Below are 17,954 nucleotides of genomic sequence, written 5' to 3'. Positions count from 1 at the left end.
AGAGCCACCTACCAATTTTCAGGAAATGCAGAGGACAAAGGAATATTTTATTTTATTTTATTTTATTTATTCAGTTTTGCGGTACGCGGGCCTCTCACTGTTGTGGCCTCTCCCGTTGCGGAGCACAGGCTCCGGACGCGCAGGCTCAGCGGCCATGGCTCACGGGCCCCGCCGCTCTGCGGCGTGTGGGATCTTCCGGACTGGGGCACGAACCCGTGTCCTCTGCATCGGCAGGCGGACTCTCAACCACTGCGCCACCAGGGAAGCCCCATGAATTCCTGTTTTTCAAAAGAGTATAGCTTTGCAATAGAAGTGTTTGTTTCCTGAGCTATCAGTCTATTCAATAAATTTTTGAGTACTGTTCTCAAAATCAGTTGACAGAGTAGGTGGCTTCTAGACTTAATTTTCCCTTGAACCTATTAAGCAGTACTTTTGGAGGACAAATAATTATTTTGGAAGCCTTATATTTCCATTGTGTAATATTTTGCATCTTGAAATTTGACTAAGTGCTCTCCGACTCATAGGACAGTGAACAAATCCAAATCTATTTTATACTGTCTTTGCTTCCTAAGGTACTATGATACTTAGGTGATTTCATTTTGAAGTTGCATAAAGAGCCCAGTAATTTTTCATAAAATGTTTAGTAATTGGATTCCTTTGGCTTAGGGATATACTAGACTTCTCTCAGTTTTACACAAAGACAAATATAAATATAACATATACTTCATAAATATATGAAATATAAATATGTGTTAATATATAAGGTGTATGTATATATACTTGTATATATGTCTATGTGTATAAGATAGATCTATAAGGTGTATGTGTGCGTGTATATAAATATATCTAGTAAAATGGTATATATATCTAATAAAGTGGTATGATTGGAACTATCCCTTTAGGAAATAACTGAGAATATAAAAACCAGTTTTCTCATCACATTATCACATCTTCAGTCTTTCTTGGCTATCCCTTTTTTTATTTTTAAAGATTTATTTATTATTTATTTTATTTATTTTTGGCTGCATTGGATCTTAGCCGAAGCACACGGGATCTTTGTTGAGGCGTGTGGGATCTTTCATTGCGGCGCGTGGGCTCTTCGTTGTGGTGTGCGGGCTTCTCTCTAGTTGTGGCGTGCAGGTTTTCTCTCTCTAGTTGTGGTGCGTGGGCTCTGTAGATGTGGCGTGCGGATTCCAGAGTGCGTGGGCTCTGTAGTTTGCGGCATGCGGGCTCTAGTTTAGGCACTCGAGCTCAGTAGTTGTGGCGCGCGGGCTTAGTTACCCCGCGGCATGTGGGATCTTAGTTCCATGACCAGGGATCGAACCCGTGTCCCCTGCATTCTAAGGCGGATTCTTTAGCCCTGGACCACCAGGGAAGTCCCCCCAGTCATCCTTCTGTCACATCAGTCTCTTTTAATCTTTGCTGAATGCAGCACTTATCACTATTTGACAGTTTTCTTCGTTAATCTTTTACTATTTACCTTGCCCGCTAGTTGTAAGATCCATGAGAGCAGGGAGTTTATCTTACTTGCTGCTGTCTTAGAAAACTGGGACCAGTGCCTGGCATACTGGCATAAAGTGGGTTTTTAATAAATGTGTTTGACTGACTAAAGGAGCTCTAATGTTGATTTTATCCAACTTGCACACAGCACTGTGAGGTCAGGGTGTCATCAGAGCCCTACCTCCTTCTCCTTAAGGAACTGAGAATTTCACTGGAAGATTTTTTGCAGACAGGTCACAAAAAAGTATCATCATATTTGTATTTGTTTGAGTTCAGATAATGCTAGCCATTGTATCAAACCAAGCAAAATACAAGGGTTCACATACAATAGAAGTTTATTCTCTTTTGCGTAAGATCTGAAGCAAGTGCTCTGGATCACTTAGTGGACAGTTTTCCTCTAAGCAGGGATCCAGGGATCCAGGCCCCTCCACTTTATGGCTCAGTTGTCTAACCTTCGGCGCAAAGCTTCTGTTGTCTTCCGACAGAGACTCTTGATGCAAGGGGAAGGTCTCGGCGGGTCTGTAGAAGATGCTTATAAGGAGGGTGTGGGCACAGCATCCATCACTTCTGTTTGTTCATACCCTGAAGGTGTGAAGTCAGTTGTATGGGCACCTATGTGACTGTAAGGGAAGTTGGGAAATGCAGTCCAGCTGTACTCCCTGGAAGAGGAGGACATTGGTGAATAGCTCGCCAGTCTCAGCCATTTTTTGGCATTTTATTGTATAGAGACCTAAGTGCATTGGCGTTTGGATGTCACGTGGCTTTTATAACTTTTTTTTAAAGAGTTAAACATTACTTGTGGGGTGATGTCTTTAATTCTGAGTGAGGCTTTCTTGCCAAACCAACTGTTTATTTTTGTTCAGAAAGAAGGCAGCTTAGGATCATCCACGGATCCCATAGGAATCTTTTTTCCTTGGCTTTAAACGCTCATTTCCCTGACTCCACGCTCCCTTGAGCATTTTTACAGCTGGGATAACTGCCCGCCGTCCCTCTGCAGCTCATCAGAGGTGTTGTGTAATTGGTCCTAGGAACTGCCTTCTCCTATCACGAGCGGCTCCCCTCCATCTCCAGGGGTCTCCACTTCCAGACCGCCGATCCCATGTGGTCCTGGAAAACACGAGAACTCAAGTTTTAGTAACTGTAGAATATGATCAGTATTACTATATGGATAATCACCGATTTTGCTAAAAAAATATATTTATTGGGTTGGTTTTTGTATTAGACAATGAAGCTGTGGTGATATTAAAGTTTCTTAGGATATTTCCTGTTTAAATAAGGGAGAAGATGGGTGTCACAGTTGGCTTAGAATATGGCCCCAAATAACAAATTTCTAGAGTCCAGATGCAGAGTGCAATGGGTATAGATTTTGGAGCCATGTACCTGGGAGCTTTGGACAAGCCACTTGAGCTGTTTGAGCTTCTGTTTCTTCATCCATTAAGTGCAGTATCTGGGCTCTTTATAAGTATCGGAACAAACAGGCATCAAATATTCACCACGTTGCTCATTAGGTACCCATGTGCCCCAGATAATGGGGGAATTATTCCTAACGTTAGGAGAATATGCACATAGGGTTAGGATTTCTGTAGGTGAAGTGCTACCCAGAAGGTGACTTTTCAGTTACCTGACACAGTGCCAAAATTTGCCATGTATTTTATTGAAAGTATCTTGGGACTAAGTGATCTAGACATTTTTTTTGAAATTCCTCAGAGAAAGGTGTGCTTTTCAGATCACTGGTTATTGATAGCTGCAAATAAACTGAAAAGGAAAAGGGATTATGTGGGTGTGTGTTTGGAGTGAGAATGGAGTGGCTGTCACTTGAAAACCATCATAAAACTGTGTTTTTTAACAGACAACAGGACATTTCCTTTGGTGATATATACATGTTAATTAACTACCTCGGTATTTCTGTGGAAGATTATATAGTTTGTATTATTGTAGCTCCCAGATAAACATTTTCATTTTGAAAAACTACAACTGTCTTTCAGAGGACAAACTTTTAGTGGTTCTGATATTTATTATAGAACTATTCTCACTGTGCCAGGTGTCTTTCTTTAAGGTGATGAAATTAGTTGACTAGCTTATTTGTGTGTGTGCCTGCACCCACATACTTCTCTGATTGTCAGATGTTAGGGGTATTGTATAATACATCAGGCAAGATTTCGTTCTGCAAGAGTTAACTACCAGAGAAGGAGTTGCTTTTGTCTCTTACATTATGAGGTTCTCTCTCAATTCATTTTACCTTTTTTTTAAAAAAAAACAAAAACAAAAAAAGTGCTCTTCAGTAAGGAACATAAGGCAGTAATGACCTCAAACAATGCTAGCTTGGAACGTTGTAAGGGTCATATTGTGGAACGTGGGATGAGGCAGTTAAAGAAGTTTTCTGTTTTACACAGATTTAATAATGATTCTTGGATATGTGATCTCAGAATTTGCAAATACTGGTTATTACCATAACATTTTAAAGGTTAGCTTATAAATAGTAAATGATTTTGTAAAGAACCTACAAGACAATGAAGAATCAACATCACTAATGTTGCACAGTGTATCACAAAGAGATGCAAAAAGTGGTGCATCTCAAACAATTTAGAAGGAATGAAAACTCTATTGGATGACTCGAAAAGTGGCAGTGTGATGTCAAAATCGTTGACATTGGAGATGCAGATGTAAAGTTTTAATAAATTTGTTTTATGAAAGAGTGAGAAATTGTTTTAAATGACTGTTTTTCTATATGATTTTGAAATTTGTACAAGAAACTACATTAGTAAATTGATATAAGCAGACATTTCAGAGTTTCATCAGTATTCATGAGAGTTTTCAAGTCAACCAATAAGTCAATAAATACAGTGAAGTTCAATGCTTAAATGTATTCAGTACAGGGCCAGGCAGCCAGGAATCTCTCTCTGCCACCTTTTCACTTTGTGATCTTGGTGCAAATAGCTTAACTTTTCTGTGTCTTAGTTCTTCTTATCTAAAATAGTCATAATAGGGCTTCCCTGGTGGTGCAGTGGTTGAGAGTCCGTCTGCCGATGCAGGGGACACGGGTTCGTGCCCCGGTCCGGGAGGATCCCACATGCCGTGGAGCGGCTGGGCCCGTGAGCCATGGCCGCTGAGCCTGGGCGTCCGGAGCCTGTGCTCCGCAACGGGAGAGGCCACAGCAGTGAGAGGCCCGCGTACCGCAAAAGTAAATAAATAAACAAACAAACAAATAAATAAATAAAAATAAAAATAGTCATAATAATAACCTACTTCATGAGATTCTTTTAAGAACAGGACTGGTGTGCAGGTGACCTTACTGTTGCCTTACACAGCGTTACATTTTTGGAATAGATGGTACTTAGATCATACACTTTCTCCTCATACTAAAGGATTCCACTTTTCTGTTTTGAAGTGAAGTTCACGAGTTTCCTATTCAGTGCTTTCTATGATAGAAAAGACTTCTTAAAAGTATTTGCTTGAAAACATCAGTCGTGTGACTGACAGCCTTTCAGTCAATTTACTAGTTGTGCTTATTTATTTTCCTCAACAGGGGTCGGAGTTGTTCTGTTTGTGTTCCGTTTATCCTTATTTCATAAATGTAGGGATTAAATTTTGGATTGTAATTCATGCCACTGTAGCCAAGGAAGTTTATGGTTCATTCATAGGTTACCAACCCTAAAAAACACCGGGTAGCCTTTCTGCCCTGGGGAGAGGGCTGGGTCACCACCACGTTTCAGGAGGTATTTCTAACATATAAAAAGACTTTAAGAATGGTCCACATCAAAAAATCTTTAAAAAATAAAATATAATATGTAGACTTCGGGGGGGGGAAATATATATAATAAGTAAAGTACTATAATAGTGGTGTTAGGTATGAGAGTGTCAAAAATAAGTTAGTTGTTTTTTATTTTCCCCATTGAATTTGGAAGCTATCTGACCTAAGAAATGGCAGAGGGAATGAAAAGGGAGAGAGACAGCTGCAGGTGGATCCTACAAGTTAATTTCATTTAGTCACTGGACAATGTTATATTCATTTTACAGAGGAAACTAAGGTGCACAGAAGTTAAATCAACTTGCTCAGGTTTGCTTGACTTAGCAGGAAGTTGAACAGAAGATAACTTGATATGTACAATGAGACTTATGTCTTTTGAGCCTGCCAGGAAGCTGGGAGAATATTAAGTTCTTACAAATTGCCAATCTTTTGGCAGTTTTCTCCAGTAAATATAAAGCAAATTTTTGTTGAACCGTTCCTTTAAAGCATAGTCATACCAACATTTAAAAATGTCTACATGTATTTTAATGAAAAATATTATTAAATCTATCAGTTTATTAAATTATTATCTCATGACCCTTTGGGGAAAGCTTTGTTTCTTGCCTTTATGTATATTTACAAACAAAAGAAATTGTATACTGTACAAAAATCTTTCTCTTTGCTTTGTGGAATACTGATGGATGACGTATTATTTCAAGGATGAGTCCTGGGTCTTGAGCACGTCCTAATGGGATATGGGAGAAGTAAAAATGATTACTGATGAATAATATTCAGGAGTCCAAATGCTTACTTTTTCTGGTGTTCCTAAAGAAATATTATGGGGTAGAGAAATAAAAGTTGACCATAGTATAAAGTGGTCTTTAAAATGAGCTACCAAATAATATTCCTGCCTCTGCAAGCTGTATGTAGAAATAGGTTAGAGCGTGTCAGAACTCACCATATTAGAAAAGATCAGTTTTAGTAAAAGAAAAGCTGTGTGTGTGTGTGTGTGTGTGTGTGTGTGTGTGTGTGTGTGTACACAGAGAGAGAATATGGCTTGCTTTTAAAGTACAACCTTAGTCCTACCGTGGGTGAAGGAACAGTGTCTGGAGCTGGGTGGTGACTGGTCCCTAAGGCCCTTTCTGAGAGCAGCTCAGTCCCTGCTGGCATCCAGACTAGATTCCAGCTGCAGGAATCCAGAGCTGGGAGACCCTGTGTCTTCCACGAGTCTGCACATGGTAGTTTATGGCCAACACCCTTCTGTCTGGTTCTGGGTGCCAGGCTCTCCTTTGAGTGCTTTATACCCAGTCATTCACTTAATCCTCACAACACAGGTTTTTAATAAATGATGAATGAATGGGAAATATAGGAGACTGTATTTTCACTGACACCTCAGGAAAAAATGGGAAATGTGTCCAGGAATATACCAGCTCCTCCCCTCAGAGCCTGAAAATATGAGCGTGGAAAGTGCTCACAGAACTCCAGGGATGATCTGGGGAAAACAGCACTCCTTTTGGGTAAATTCTTAGTGTTGCGTCTTACCATGAAGCTGGTGTTCAGTCCCTAAGTGTGATACTTAATTTACCTTAGTACTGTTGTTACTCAGGGTGAACTGCCAGGGAGGATTGGATAGATTCTAACCATTACCCCAGACCTTGTGTGTTCTGTTGTAGCTATTTCTTGAAATAAAAGTGATTCTGGGGCTTCCCTGGTGGCGCAGTGGTTGAGAGCCCGCCTGCCGATGCAGGGGACACGGGTGCGTGCCCCGGTCCGGGACGATCCCACATGCCGCGAAGCAGCTGGGCCCGTGAGCCATGGCCGCTGAGCCTGCGCGTCCGGAGCCTGCGCTCTGCAACGGGAGAGGCCACAGCAGTGAGAGGCCCGCATACCGCAAAAAAAAAAAAAAAGTGATTCTGGGGCTTCCCGGGTGGCGCAGTGGTTGAGAGCCCCCCTGCCGATGCAGGGGACACGGGTGCGTGCCCCGGTCCGGGACGATCCCACATGCCGCGAAGCAGCTGGGCCCGTGAGCCATGGCCGCTGAGCCTGCGCGTCCGGAGCCTGCGCTCTGCAACGGGAGAGGCCACAGCAGTGAGAGGCCCGCATACCGCAAAAAAAAAAAAAAAGTGATTCTGGGGCTTCCCGGGTGGCGCAGTGGTTGAGAGCCCCCCTGCCGATGCAGGGGACACGGGTGCGTGCCCCGGTCCGGGACGATCCCACATGCCGCGAAGCAGCTGGGCCCGTGAGCCATGGCCGCTGAGCCTGCGCGTCCGGAGCCTGCGCTCTGCAACGGGAGAGGCCACAGCAGTGAGAGGCCCGCATACCGCAAAAAAAAAAAAAAAGTGATTCTGGGGCTTCCCGGGTGGCGCAGTGGTTGAGAGCCCCCCTGCCGATGCAGGGGACACGGGTGCGTGCCCCGGTCCGGGACGATCCCACATGCCGCGAAGCAGCTGGGCCCGTGAGCCATGGCCGCTGAGCCTGCGCGTCCGGAGCCTGCGCTCTGCAACGGGAGAGGCCACAGCAGTGAGAGGCCCGCATACCGCAAAAAAAAAAAAAAAAAAAGTGATTCTGGGGTTAGTTGGGAAATTTTTAGTGAGGTAAGTTTCAACTGAGGGTGACAGTGGTTTTTTTTTGTTTTGTATAGTTTTGAACTGTTGGATTTCTCAGCAGTCCTAGGATGCTAATGCATCATGGAACATACAACTGTACTATGTTTCCATTACATAACCAGTGTAATGTACCAATGTATTACCAGTGATATACCAGCCCTTTCTTGTAGAGCTGGAAAACATAAACTTAAGAAGTTTTTTGGGGGGAGAGAAGGAAGGGGAAGAAAGGAAATGCCCTAGTCTGTACGATGTCAACACCACTTTGAGGAATTTTACCAGTTCAGCCAAGTATTTATTTAGCAGTGTCAGAGATTTCAAGGCGTCCTCACTCTCTGAATTTATGTTCAAAACGGAGTTCATTTATTAGCTGGTACTTTTATGAATGCCAATCATTAATTAATAAACCAAAGGCTATCAAATGCCTGCTCGTATCTGAGCCTTAAGTCTTCTCTAGTACTTGTTACTTACAGCTAATTGTTATAGCGCCCCTGTTTCTCCCAAAAAAGAAAACAAAACAAGCTATCATTTAATTGATACCCAGATTTTACAAAACTCTGATTAATATTGTTTATGCTTACTTTACGCATTTAAGAGTCTGATTTAAATACGTATTACCATTGTTGTTTCTTATGTAATTAATAGTGTTTCTGGTGAAACTATGATTCAGTCATTTGCCTGACACTAGTTTGTTACAATTGTGATTCACAAGTGCCCTATCTTTAGCAATATAGATTGCTTGATCCAGGAAAAATGTGAGCAGTAATATATTCATACAATCAAATATGAAAATAAAAGCATTTAAATGACAACAAGAAAAATATAAGAGATTTCCTTGAATTGTGTTCATAATGAATTGCTGTTAAATATTGAATATATTGGTGTTAAGATCAAAATGTATAAAATATATTAATTTCCCCTTTAATTTATTTAATTATTATTTAATTTTATTCAGGTAGCTACTGTGTATAGCCCCAGCTTCAAAAAATTTTCTTATTGTTGAGCAGAATTTCTGTTGTAAGTGGTGGCTAGAGCCGCAAGATAACTCCCAGCTCCATTTAATCGGAAATTTGATTAAACAGCGTGGTGATAGTAACTTAAAAAGTCCCTGGATCAAGCGTAGAAAAGCTGGGACAAGTGAGTCTTTTGTCCTTGGCGTTTGGCCCCCTGCTTTGGTATGTTTTGCTCAGACAGTGAGTTACGGGCTCCCAGCGTTCGGCGTTACCCTTTTGCCCTGAGGTTGAACGCGGTGCCTGTGCCTGTGTTTGCACCCTGACTCCCACTTCCCGGCTGGTTCGTTTCCCTCTGAAAGAGCCGCTTCCCTTAGGCCTGGGCTCAGGTCTCCAGTCTGTAGAGTGTGAGGCTGGGCCGCACCCGTGCATTTCAGGCTCTCTTCTCTCGCGGCAGACAAGCTCCACACCCCTCCCATTCCACAGCCTTGGCCGACGTGGCCTGTTGATAGCCTTTAATCACGGGACTCTCATCCCCATCTGTGGGGAAAAATGCGAAGCTTTCTCAAGCATGGCATCTGTTCTCATACAAAGAGATATTCAGCTAATACTGAATTTTATATGCATTAACTTTAACATCATTTCATTGCCTGCAAAGAACACAAGTGGTGGTGGGGAGGTAAAAAGCCACGTTTAAAAAACTATGTTTGAGGGAGTTCCCTGGCGGTCCAGTGGTTAGGACTCCGCGGTTCCACGGCAGGGGACCGGGGTTCGATCCCTGGTCGGGGAGCTAAGATCCTACAAGCCGTGCGGCGTGGCCAAAAACAAACAAACAGTGTTTGACTTATTTTTCTATTGTGCGTGACACCTACTACAATGACTTTTGGGGTAGTAGAATTTACATTTGGAATTGGGGGTGCCTTATTCACCGTGATATTTCCTGTCCCTAACAGTGTCTGACATAGCAGATGCTTAGTAAGTATTTATAAAGTAGAATTGAATTCTTAAGAATGAATGTGTTTCTTCTTTTCTCTTTACACACAGACTTTATGGTTCTTAGCTTAACAAAGCCACATAATTCTGCTCTTTGTGGGTCTAAGTGAGCGTAGATGAATAGATTGTGGACTGTCTCTTCACACTCCACAATCTGTTCAGAGCTTTAGAGCTCCAAGGCTCCTGTGCTTTCCCCACAGTGCATTTAGTCAGGAAAGACGACCAGTTGATGGACACTGTCCTGCAAGACTTGAGTAAATAACTGTCTGGTTAGTAAAAATTCATCAGATGGATACATCTTTATTTGACATATTCAAGTTAATTTTTAAAAATCACACTATGTGGCACATGTCGACCTGAGTCATCTCTATAAAAGATAATAGAAATCAGTTTATTGTTCTGTAAGTACATGTATCAACTGATGCCTTTTAAAGTCGCTGAGCTACGGAGTCTTGGTTCTTCAGTTGCCTTTTGTGGTGAGTGACTGCATTAAACGAAACGAAGCCAAGATGAGGAAGGGTGTTTATCCTGGCTTTGAACCCACTGTTTTAATATCTGACATGTATCACTCAGCTACAAGTAAAATACAGCTTGGCAAACTTTTGTCTTCAGACTGTTCCTGAAGAAATCCTGGAAGTATTTCGCTATTCTACGTTGTGAATAAAATATATAAATTCTCAAATTTGGGGGTTTTCACCTATCTGTTCCTTGCAGGGAAATTGTTACTTTCCCAGTTTTATCTATTTCAAATCATCTTCAATTATCAGTTAAAAAAACATTCTTAGTGAGATATACATCATTCTTGCAATGATTTCACACATTTGAATAAACATCTCACTTCTCTGAGCTTCTCCAACATACGCCTTTTTATCTGTTTATTTAGCATCTGTTTATATGCCCCCCAATAAATTTATGTTTAAATGTTTTCTTTGTATACTTTGTCTCCTGTGATGTTAAAAATATTTCTATGCAGACTATACTAAATGTTCTTTTTTCTGAAGGGGTATAATTTTACTTTTTAAATTTTTTTAATTTAATTTTTTTTATTTTTTTATGCAATTTAAAGGTTGCTTTCCATTTACAGTTATTACAAAATATAGGCTATATTCCCCACATTGTGCAGTACATCCTTGAGCCCATCCCATACCCACCCCTCTCCTCTGCCCGCCACTGGTAGCCACTAGTCACTCGTTACTAGTTCTCTGTATCTGTGAGTCTGCTGCTTTTTTGTTATATTCACTACTTCGTTATACTTCTTTAGATTGCACATGTAGGTGATGTCATACTGCATTTGTCCTTCTCTGTCTGACTTATTTCACCTAGCACAGTGCCTTCCAAGTCCACCCGTGTGTTAAGTACTATTAAGTGTCATAATCTGTTTGTTGAGTCAGGTCTGAATGGTTGTGGGTGTCAGGAGCCTGCATCACGTCCCCTGTGGGACTTATTCTAAACTGTGAAGTGGCATCTTGGTTTTGGAAGGGGAGGAGGGATGAGGGTCACAGGACAGAAGGGAATATTGCCAAGGCAAGCTCTTACTTAAGTTTGATTTTAAGTTAGTCTTTATTATTTATTATTCAGCAGCCAAATAGGATCAATATGCCAGCAGGAAAGAAAGATATTATCAGTGTGCAGGGTGTCAGTTAGCATGTATTTTGAAATGTCAGGTTTATTATTGGCCAGTAGTGTCTTCTAAGTGTGATGCTATAGATACATAGTGCCCTTTTTGAATTCAAAAGAATTGCTAATAACTTACGAGTGTAAGATTTTAAGGGCAGTGTTTTCTTAGCATCTCATTCACTAACTAGCACACAGTAAGAGGAAGAGGGCTCAGTAAATATTTGTTGAATGGGTGAATGTTTCCTTTTTCAGTGCATTTTCTCTGCTGTATGGGGGGGTGATAGAAGCACTTGGGGGATGCTGAGGGAATCTGCTCAATAGACGCAATTTTTATTTGGAGTTTAAATGTGAACAAGTAGTATCTATGTGTCTGTGATAGGTAAATGTTGTCGTCCATAACCTTCTCGACTCTGCGTTCTCCGAGAGCATACTTTCCTGTTTTCTCTGTAGTGCTTGTGTAGTTACTTGTATAACAATACACTTTGTTCTAAGATGCTCATCTTTTTAACCTTTAAACATCATTTGGGCATACATGAACCTCAAATCTGTTTTCTTATTTAAGCTGTCTCTTGCCACAAAGTTGCATTTTGCTGGCTAACCAATAGTAGAAGGCTAATTTGCTCATTGGTGTATAATTTGAAAGTTGTAGCTCATTGGATTCAGTGCTCACCAGGTTAATCTTAACCGCCAAACCCACCTATTTAAGCGTTGAATTTAGTATGATTTAAGGCTCATTGAATGCCCATAAACTTTACAAATTCATTTTGTGATTTTTGGTAAATAGGACAGTATTTAGTCATGGTGAATTTAAAAAATGAAGGACCTTTCCTGGCCTGGAGTAGAGTGTGACACAATTTGTAGATGCCTGCTTGGAGTTCTTGGTTCCAGCTGTAACTCAGTTTCTCCTGATCCTTCCCCAGCTTCCTGCAGATTTCACAAAGCTACACCTCACCGACAGTCTCCACCCACAGGTGACTCACGTCTCCTCCAGCCACTCAGGATGTAGCATCACCAGTGATTCTGGAAGCAGCAGTCTTTCTGATATCTACCAGGTAGGAAGGTGTTTTCCTTGTCATTTGCTTCATTTTCATATATTCTGAGGAGTTCTGTGATTTTTCATGGATAGAATCTTAAAGGTAAAATATATGTGTGTATATTATATGTGCACACATGGACATAAAATGTTAATGTTTATGCTTCACACAGACATGTAGTATGTTGTTTGTTTGTTTTAGGAAGTCGAACTACAGTCTAAATGCATTTGCCTCTGCTATTACCAGCTACCAGAATTTTAAATGGAGTGGTTACAATGGAAATGTTTCCCCGGACTGTAAATATTTTATTAATTTGACTGTAGGTGTACTAGGTTGATGACCCTTTCTTGAATAAAATTGTAGGGGTAGACTTCAGAATTATGCTTCCATACTAAGTTTTTCTTAATAAAGTCTTGGGTGTGACACTGAATTATTTTTCTTGCATTATTTTTATTACCTATAGACTTACATGTTTCAAATAAATTCTTATGATAGTGATGGATAGAAAAACTAGAATTATGGAATTTCAAAAATGTTTTAAAAGCAAAATAATTTTAATTGTTAAGGAATAGTTCATTGGCTTAGAAAATGCAAATTTAGGGAAAGTGACTGAAATATGCAAAAAAAGGTCCCTTTTTTTGGTTGCAGCTAATATGGGATTTCAGATGGTTTCAAACAAAAGGAATGTAATACTCACTTTACAAAGTATAATTCTTGGCTCCTTAGGAATCGTGATATGAGATGGCCACAATAAAACCTTTCTCTAACAATATTACAGTGTTTCAGGATCATTGATATATTCAGGCAGTGCTCAGTTTCTGTTTTTTAAAAAAATTACTAAAAGTATCTAAACAGTTAGAATACCATCAGGGCAAAACATGTCTGTTTAAGTCCTAAATTTAGTAGATCTTCGAAAGTTAATTTTCTTTTCAGGAGGCATTAGGTACCCACTTTTCTATAATTCAGAGGTGTTGTGGAGAGCTCACTGGCTAATAAGTGATAGCCACAAATGCAATTATATGCAGATTCTTAGCTAATTAAGAACTTTTTTTATTATTTTGCAAAAAGAAACATAATGACCTGGCTCTTTAAAGTAACTTTTCAAGTTTGTACTCTGAGGCATTGAATGTTAACTTGTAATTAAATCTTTAGGAAGTCGTCCCATTTTCAAATGTTAGAGGAGGAAAAGGTGGTGGATCAGGGTACAATTATCCCCCCCTTGCATCATGCCTGTTTTTAGAAGTTGATTTTTTGAACATTTCTTCAAGAGTATCCCTTACAATAGAACAAGAGCTTCTGTTAATTGAAGCGTCATGATAGAGCCTTTGTCTTCTCCACTTTGAGATGATCACGCCCTTTAAAGACCTGTAGTGGGAGCACAGCTTGAGGTTGTAGCAGTTACCCCTGCTGTTCTTCCGGTGTAATTCCAGGCTGAATGGAGCCTCCTAGAAGGTAAATTTATAATAAGAATGAAGTGAGTCGTTTGTATACTTTATGGAGGCATATTCTGAGGGGAACTTCAGCTTTATGTGGTATTAACCTTGGGTAGGTTGGGGAAGGGTGTGATTCTTGATGGTACTTTGGCTGTCCCCAGCCCCCATCAGGGCGTCTGAGGATCCAGACCGTGGTGAGAACTCCACCTAGTTCTGTGGGGGTTGGAGTTGGCAGCCTGCAGTCCGGCTTTATCTTGGGGTGTAGTTGGAAAAGAGGACCCCTGCGTATTTTGATTCATTTTAGTTGAGTTTCACAGCTGTTCATTGCAAACTTGATGACAGGCATGTAGCCTGGTAAGTTTGTATCCTTCCTAAGGAAAAATCCATAGATGTAACTAAGGATTTGGTTACTGACTGTAGGACTAACATTGACTAGAGATCCCCTATTGTCTTTAAATCAGAAATTCTAAAGGTGAGAAGAAATCTGCCAGATGCGCCTGGTTTGGCAACCAGTCTTGGGTTTGAATCCTCTACTCTCTTCCTGTCAGTCAGGTTGATTCTTGAGCGGCTCCAGTGATGGGCAGCTGTCTCCCATGGCAACCCCTTTCTTGGGCATCCAATTCTGACTTGGGAGGAAGCTGTCACGTTGGAGCGAGTATAAATGCTCAGGAGATGGATACAAAGAGGTTGTCACGGAATGCCATGTGCCGGAGAGAAAAAGTTAGAATAATTTTTCTGAGAGGGTTGAAGGAGAGGAATTCAAGAGCAAAGTGGAATCACTATAGCTTATTTAAGAAAAGAAACCTCCTCTCTTTTAACAGGGGCATGTGATGGTAGATTTGGGGTGGGGAGTTTGGGAGTTGAGTGAGTTTCTGCCTGGTGTCTCTGAGTTCCTTCTTTCAGAGTGAGAGGGTTGGCAGGTGGAGAGTCACAAGGAGAGACACATTTTGAAATCATAGTTTTGGAGAGAAGGGGAGCAAATTGACCAGAGCATCAGAGGCTCAGCTGGGTAGGTGCCCTCAAGTGCAGAGTGATTTCCCTCTGCCCCGGTAAGTAGTTTTCTCCACAGTGAGCACAAAGAAAGCAAAGATTTAGCTTCCCCTGGGACGGCCTTTTATTCAAGGAGTGTAGTGGAAAGACAGACGGAGCAGCACAGCACGCCGGGCTCCTTGTAACGCAGGGCTTTGTTTTTGCAGGCCTTCTGTCCAGAATTTTCTCTCCTTTTCGACCTTCATTGATCCCTTTCGGCCTTCATTTCCAAGGACCGCTTTCTCAGAGAGTTCTTCCCTTCTTACCCTTTGAAACGCAGGTCCCACATGTTGGTCCCTTCCCTGGCTGGTCTTTTAGACTTTAATTGAAGTGAATGTCACTTTCTAAGTTATGTCTGCCCCCCAGCATGACTGCTTCAAGAGGCAGGGACTTCTCTGTCTTGTCTTCGTCTTCTCTCTAGAGCCTGGAATAGGGCCAGGAAATCGTAGGCCTTCAGGAAAGACGCGTGGAAGGAATGGGATTGTAGTGTTAGACTAGGGGGCAGAAGCTGGAGTGTGAGAGCCAGGCACGAAGCTCAGAGAGCCTGGAAGACTGAGGAACATGCTTGTTTTGAAAAAGGGCTGCCTTGGAAGGCAATGAAAGCAAGCTGAAAAGTAGGAGGCTACTGGTGACAGAAAGCAGAATGCCTAAGTTGGTGACATGAGACAATGCAATTTCCAGTCACGGTAAGGTCCTGGTTAAATGGTGTGATTATCAGAGCAGTGACTTGGGTGGGCTGGAAATAACTGTACGAAAATAGGCAGACTGATGGAACGGAGTTCAAGCAAAACGAAATTCACGTGTAAGGATGTAATATGTAATAGAGGAAACCTCAAATCAATGAAGTGATGGATTATTCAATAAATGGTCTTTGGGGGAGGGGGGCCCACTTTAATGACCATACTTCGTATCGTAATTAAGAGTAAATTCCAGATAAAGAGTTAGCAAACTTTTTTTTTTCTTTTTTGGAAAGTATTTATTTATTTACTTTACTTTACTTACTTACGGCTGCTCCGCAGGGCATGTGGGATCTTAGTTCCCCGACCAGGGATCGAACCTGAGCCCACAGCAGTGAAAGTGCTGAATCCTAACCACTGGACCTCCAGGGGATTCCCAGGAGTTAGCAAACTCTTAATGGTATAATGAATGACCAAAACTTTTAATAATTTAAAGAGCAATTGAGACAAAGATTTAAAGTCAGGCTTTTAACTTCACTTATGCAAATTATAAGAAAAATACTTGACTCGTAGCATAACGATATTCAAAGGACAAGAGTAGGTAATTTGCAGAAGAGAACATGCCCGTGTCTATACCTTAAATAAATATTTAAGACATAAGTAATTGAGTATATGAGGATTTAAATATGAAACTATTTTTCCTATCAAATTAGCACAGGCTTGCTTACTTATAATAAATATTTATAGATAGACATTCTTACACCTGTTAGGATTGTAGCTTTTGGAAAGAAACCTAACAATTTACATTAAAAGCTTTAAAGAATTGTTCTTCTCTTTTATGTAAATCCTATATTGAAATTAAAAAAAATTCCTAGTGTAAAATTAGGAAGAGCATAAATTATGATACACAAACTGGACTTAATGCAAGCATTATACGTATTTCCAAATATATTTTCATACTTGACGCATATATATGGCTTTGTCTGCAGTGCCTACTCACTTTGTTGTCTCAGTTAAATTAGCGTCAGCGTTAGCCTTCAACATAAATTTCTAGCCTAAATTTATATCAGGGTCTGACTCAGGTGCTATTTGGGTTACATACGTATGTTTGAAATTCTGCACAAAGTTTGTTTCAAGATTACTTATTAAGCAGCCCTCCTAAACTTGGGGATATGTGTGGGTGTGGGATATTTAATAAGCAAAAAGTTTTTTCATAAATGATTTTTAAGTACTTAATGATAAACGTGTAGTAGTTACATTGTTTTTTTTTTTAATTAACACTTCACTAGCGCTTTATGGCATTTAATATTTCCTCAGTTTCTTCATTTACTTGATATCCTTAAAAATGCCAAATAAACTGGTTTTAAGAACTGTATTCATAATAGCAAACTATATTTAGTCCCTTTGTATTTAAATAAATCATAGAGCTTTCAGCATTGATCTGAGAATATTAATAGTTTTTTTTTGAGAATAATACTGTTTAGCTGTAATGTGCACCTAAATCTGTGTTATGTTATATACGTGTAAGGTAAATTAATTTAGAACAGGAGTTATTTGCCTAAATGACATTGTTCTATACCTTTAATTAATTTATTTTTTATTGAAATATAGTTAATTTACAATATTGTGTTAGTTTCAAGTGTACAGCAAAGTGATTCAGTTATATATGTATATTCTTTTTCAGGTTCTTTTCCATTATAGGTTATTTCAAAATACTGAGTATAGTTCCCTGTGCTATATAGTAGGTCCTTGTTATCTATTTTATATATAATAATGTGTGTATGTTAATCCCAAATTACCCACATACCTTTTAACTATAAAGTGTGTGCATATCTTTATTGAGAATGAAAGGGTTTAAAGTCTAGCATTATCTCAGTAATATTGTACTTTGGAGGAAGCTAGAAAATAGCAAGTGTTTTATGTTTATATACAAATGTAAATTTTATGTTTTATGACTTAGCAAAGCAAGACACATTTTATTACTTTATTATATTTTAACTGTTTTCTTTATGAAGACAGTCTGTCTGGAAAACTGGGTGAAGTGTTATAGTGCAGAGTATTTGGTAGTTTGTGTTGGTTGGACCCGATTTTGAGTCCTGGCACAATTACTAGGTTTTGTTTTGTTTTGAACAATTTATTTAGTTTCCCTTCGTGTTTTCTCATCTGGAAAATAGTGGTAATAATCCTAATTTGCTGAATTGATATGAAGATTATTATGTACTAAAAGCATCAAATGTAGTGCTAGATACACAGTAGTCATTCAGTGTAGGATCACTGTTTTTATAATTATCGTGTGAGCCATTTAGCCAGAACTTAATGGGTGCAGTTAGCCTGAGGGAAATTTTTACAGTGTGTAAGGGGTTGGGATATTTAACAGAGTGTTGTGGGGGG

General features: G+C 40.1%; 1 protein-coding gene and 1 non-coding gene across 2 annotated transcripts in view; one reads left to right on the top strand and one right to left on the bottom strand.

Annotated features, from left to right (window-relative positions):
- RAPGEF2 (Rap guanine nucleotide exchange factor 2) overlaps nucleotides 1-17,954 on the top strand; it is a 97,860-nt gene that overhangs the window by 28,583 nt on the left and 51,323 nt on the right. Inside the window, exon 2 of the mRNA XM_007446618.1 lies at nucleotides 12,311-12,442. Coding sequence (XP_007446680.1) covers nucleotides 12,311-12,442 — 132 coding nt within the window. The remainder of the gene's footprint in view (nucleotides 1-12,310; nucleotides 12,443-17,954) is intronic.
- On the bottom strand, nucleotides 15,923-15,995 carry TRNAE-UUC (transfer RNA glutamic acid (anticodon UUC)). Its single transcript has one exon. It is a non-coding gene; the product is annotated as a tRNA-Glu (tRNA).

The sequence above is a fragment of the Lipotes vexillifer genome, unplaced genomic scaffold (assembly GCF_000442215.2).
Source record: "Lipotes vexillifer unplaced genomic scaffold, Lipotes_vexillifer_v1.1 scaffold1862, whole genome shotgun sequence".
Classification (NCBI taxonomy): domain Eukaryota; kingdom Metazoa; phylum Chordata; class Mammalia; order Artiodactyla; family Lipotidae; genus Lipotes; species Lipotes vexillifer.
The sequence above is the reverse complement of the archived record's forward strand: the minus strand, read 5'-3'. Positions and strand labels throughout refer to the sequence as shown.